The sequence below is a fragment of the Pimephales promelas genome, chromosome 14 (assembly GCF_988280905.1).
Source record: "Pimephales promelas chromosome 14, fPimPro1.hap1.1, whole genome shotgun sequence".
NCBI classification, from domain to species: Eukaryota; Metazoa; Chordata; class Actinopteri; order Cypriniformes; family Leuciscidae; genus Pimephales; species Pimephales promelas.
The window spans coordinates 12607542-12611936 of record NC_142782.1 but is presented as its reverse complement, the minus strand read 5'-3'; the positions used below and the strand labels follow the sequence as shown (position 1 = coordinate 12611936).

General features: G+C 34.7%; 1 protein-coding gene across 2 annotated transcripts; it reads left to right on the top strand.

Annotated features, from left to right (window-relative positions):
• Positions 1 to 1558: 1558 nt before the first annotated feature.
• LOC120486245 (uncharacterized) lies at positions 1559 to 4395 on the top strand. Of its 2 annotated transcripts, none has more exons than XM_089119434.1 (3): positions 1559 to 1709; positions 3159 to 3401; positions 3643 to 4395. In XM_089119434.1, exons 2-3 carry the CDS (start codon positions 3314 to 3316, stop codon positions 4311 to 4313), a joined length of 759 nt encoding a protein of 252 aa, XP_088975560.1. In that variant the 5' UTR covers positions 1559 to 1709; positions 3159 to 3313; the 3' UTR covers positions 4314 to 4395. The 2 variants fall into 2 exon arrangements, with proteins under 2 accessions (XP_088975560.1, XP_088975559.1); XM_089119433.1 differs by having other exon boundaries at positions 1961 to 3401.

Below are 4395 nucleotides of genomic sequence, written 5' to 3'. Positions count from 1 at the left end.
AACTTTGCATGCATGTTCATGATGATAAATGAGAAAAAGTCACAAAAATATCAAGAAAAAACAAAAACAAAGGGTTAATATTATTTCAGGTAGCTTGAAAAAATAAATGAAAGGTAATTTTTACCATCTGTGGCTGACAAAATATTTTTCTGTATTGAAATAAGTGTGGAAACCCTAATTTTTTAGCTTCATAAGGTAGTAAAAAGATAAAATAACAAAATATAACCAATAAATATTATTATTTTGGGTCGATACAGTTGCATTAGAGCGTTAAAATATGAATATAAATATATAATAATTAAATATTATAAATATTATTATATAAATATTAAATCCATAGAATCTGCACGAAAACAGTGCCTCACCCTGTGTTTTGGTTTCAAAATGTTTCTTGAGAGCTTTGTGGTACACAGTGTAGCTGTAAATGTCTCCCTCTGCAGGCATGAACTTTAATAGATTTGAAGAGTGCCTTCACTCTTAAAAAAATACTATAGATAATATCAATGAAATACTTTTAAGCACATAACTACACTTTTAAAAATTGCACTTGTCAAATGAAAAGTTGAAAGGTCCAATTCTCTCTAATAACTAACTATTAACTATGACTTTTGCCCCAATAAACTCCTAATTACTGCTTATTTATAGTTGTTAAGGTAGTTGTTAAATTAGATTAGGGTTGTATTGGATTAGTAGAATATGGTCATGCAGAATAAGGCATTAATATGTGCTTTGTAAGTACTAATATAATGCCAATATCCTAGTATTATGCATGCTAATCAGAGTACATAAAGTATGTAAAGTAATACACTTTGAATTACCAGGTACACTGGGAAACATATCCCGGGAGGGACATGCTACCAGATGCCTACCGTAGGGAGGACTTACGAATACACATATGGCCCTATAGGGACGCATAGGATTCTACAATAAAATAAGTTATCATTAAAAATATTATAAATGAAATGTGGCAGGATATATGAATCAGGAAGAGAAATGAAGACATTTATAAAGCATCCAGAAAGAAGTGATGGTTTAAAAGAAAAGTATAAGAAGACAGGAGGACAGCTTACAAGGTTGAGAATAGGGCACACAAGATTAATAAACTGCCTTAATATAGGAAATAGGTATTAATTATATTATATTATATAAATTATATTATATTATTTATATTATATTATTATTTTTATTTTTTAATTTATATTAATTATATATTATATAATATTTAATAGGAAAACACCAGATTATGCATTCATTGTGGAGAAGTGGGAAATGTAAAACATATACTCTTGATGAGTACTCTGAAAAAAAAAAAATAGAAAAGGCAACAGAAAATGGATTGAGTAAAAAAAAAATTGAGTTTGCCTGGCACGTAATCTATAATTATGTTATGCTCTTTATGAAAGAAACTCAGAATTTAGGTTTTAGTATTTTTATTTATTTATATTTTGTTCAGTAGTCTACTCTAACACATAAAATTAGTTGAGTTAATACCTCAATCCAGAAGATGGCGGTAATGCACTTTGTTTGGAAACTGCCAATAAATAACACAAATGAAGAAGACCCTTATTTGGAAGTGTGTTGCTCCGGTGAACATCTCTGAGCGTTTCTTCCTGTGGTTTTGTCTTCCCGTGAATTACTCTAGACTGTTTATTCTCTTCGTGATTCTTTGCTGCCTGTCCTGGACTGTTTTCTATTGTGGACTGATTTATGTAAGTTTGCTGCCTGACTTTATGCCTGTTTTGGATTACGATTTGCTTTCTCTTCTGTTGTGTTTGCTTTAACGCGTTTATTCTCCATCATTTAAATTTTGGTGGATTGAGTCTGTGGAAATTTCGTTTAAAAGGGTTTAGCTTTAATTTTGATGTCAATGTGTTTAGTCATCTGTGACCTGTATTAGATGAATTGCAGATTGTTCGAGAGGATGGTATTAATGTTTCTTTTCTCATGCATCCTTTAATAGCAGAAAGACAGTGAATCTGAAGGTGTGTATGTGTGTTTATTGTGTGTCTTCATTGTCTGTCCTTTGTCAATAAACTGGTTCATTTGTGTTGCTGGGTGAAATTTGCTATATATTTACAGGACAGACATTTTTTGACAACATACTGGTGTGTAATTTGATTTTGTAAAATGAAGTTTAAAAAAAAACAAAACGTAGACTATTAACCGAGTACCTTCTACACACACACACACACACACACACACACACGCACAAATATGTCTGGGCCGCATTCCAAACAAACCCTGACAAGTGTAAGCGTCTGGTTGTTGAAACCACAAATGTAAATTTTACTCCTCCCAAAAATGCTAAAAAATAAAACGTGTGGGAGTGTGTTATCGTCTTAAAGCTATGGTATAAGATGTTAAAAATCGGTCGAGACGGTAGGGAAGTTTTAAAAAACTCATCCCGCCCCTCCACACACACCCCCCTCCCCTCTCATAGACGTATGTGTCTATGCTCCCCTCTGTGCTACCTGATCCCTGACGTATGTCACGTTTGAGTTCACGTCAACATAAGATTAGCAACACATGAAATGTTCTAAACTCCCCACCACCATTATAATACTACTAGTATTGCTAAGGTTTTCAGTAATTGTTATTGCAGCACGCAGCGCATCTTGTTCAAATTCTGATCGGCTCGAACAGAAACCTCGAACAAGAAATATAAATGAACCGCGATCGGCGATGCTAAACGGCTAATATTCCAATGCCGACCGGCAGCATGAGCAAGTTGTCAAACTGATAAAAAGCCACGTAACACGTCACACCATAAAAGAATAAATAAATGTTTACCTGCTCAACAAAAAGTCATCCGTGTCAGCGTCGTTTTCAGCCCCAGATCTCCCTGAAGCTTTCTCCAATGGTCAATGATCAAGGACGCTATTTATCCTACTTAGAGTCCGGCGTTCTTCACATTTCTTTTTAATCTCTGATCTTTTCTTCACAGACCTTCTCTTGCGTCAAAACTTTACAGTAGAGGTAAGCAGGGGCCGCTTGCTGTTGTCGTTTATATTTTTATCCATTGCTTTATCCATTGCTGATCTGACGCTACTAGTTAGCTACCATAGACAGTCTGTCAGCTGAAAACAGGGAACTTTCGGAGAGAAGAGGTTTTTCAGCTGCTCAGTTTAACATGATGACCCTGTACTTTTTAAATGCAGATTGGATAAAAACACACCTGCAGATTAATCACAGTTCACACCTGCAGTGAAGCCCCTCCCAAAACAATTTGCCAATAACTACTGGGAATATTCCCATCATCCTACAAGAGAAGGACAAACTCCAGGAGCAGCTGAAATCTGTAAGACTGTTAAAAATGGAGTTTATTAAAGTGGAGAAGATTGAAGACATGAGTGATCCAGAACCATCCAGAATAAAAGATGAAGATAATGAGGAACAAATAGGTTGGTGTTCATTCTTGATTCTTCATTATGCTTTGATAGATGTGAATTAAGCAGTATATGGATGATAAATGACAGAAAAATACATCTAAATGATTATAACCTTTATAGCAGTTGTCAAACATATTTTAACTATATTAACAAAATGACAGAATAACAAGTGAAAGATCTGATCTATGTTGCTTTCTGCTATTAAAGAAGGGTACACTTGAACTGATTCTAACTGTGTTTTTGTGTATTTTAGACCAGGTGAGAGTGAAAGAGCAAAGACAAGAACTGAATGAAGTGAACTTTACAATTCAAAGAACAAAAGCTAAAAAGACACGCACCTGCATTCAGTGTGGAAAGACTTTTACACACAAAGGAAACTTTAACTCGCACATGAGAATTCACACTGGAGAGAAACCACATACATGCACTCAGTGTGGAAAGAGTTTTACTCATTCATCAGGTCTCAGAGCTCATCAGCTCATTCACTCTGGAGAAAAAACATTTAAATGTGATCAGTGTGGTAAATTTTTTATTTCATCAGCACATCTAAAAGATCACATGAAAGTTCACTCAAATGAGAAGCCTTACGTGTGTTCTCTCTGTGGAAAGAGATTTTCATGGTTGAACAGTTTTAAACAGCACCAGAGAACACACAATGAAGTGAAAGATTATATGTGCTTTGACTGTGGGAAGAGTTTCACCCAATTAAGTCATCTAAAACGGCACCAAATAATTCATACTGGAGAAAAACCTTACAAGTGCTCATATTGTGACAAGAGTTTTACTCAGTCTGGAAACCTGAAATTACACAAGCGAATTCATACTGGAGAGAAGCCATACAACTGTACTCAGTGTGGGAAGAGTTTCACCCAATCAAGTAATCTAGTGACTCATATTAGAAAGCATTGTTCTGTGCCACAGTGAGCAAATGTTTTGTTAGATTCACATAAAGTAAATGTGTAGTTAGTTAACCAATAAACTAGTGTTGCTGTGAAATGCCACAAGA

Bases quoted from the DNA above. Each gene is read 5' to 3' on its own strand.
- LOC120486245 (XM_089119434.1), top strand. From the start codon at position 3,314: ATGGAGTTTATTAAAGTGGAGAAGATTGAAGACATGAGTGATCCAGAA. The intron at 3,402-3,642 runs GTTGGTGTTCAT...TGTGTATTTTAG, and splicing joins AGATAATGAGGAACAAATAG to ACCAGGTGAGAGTGAAAGAG.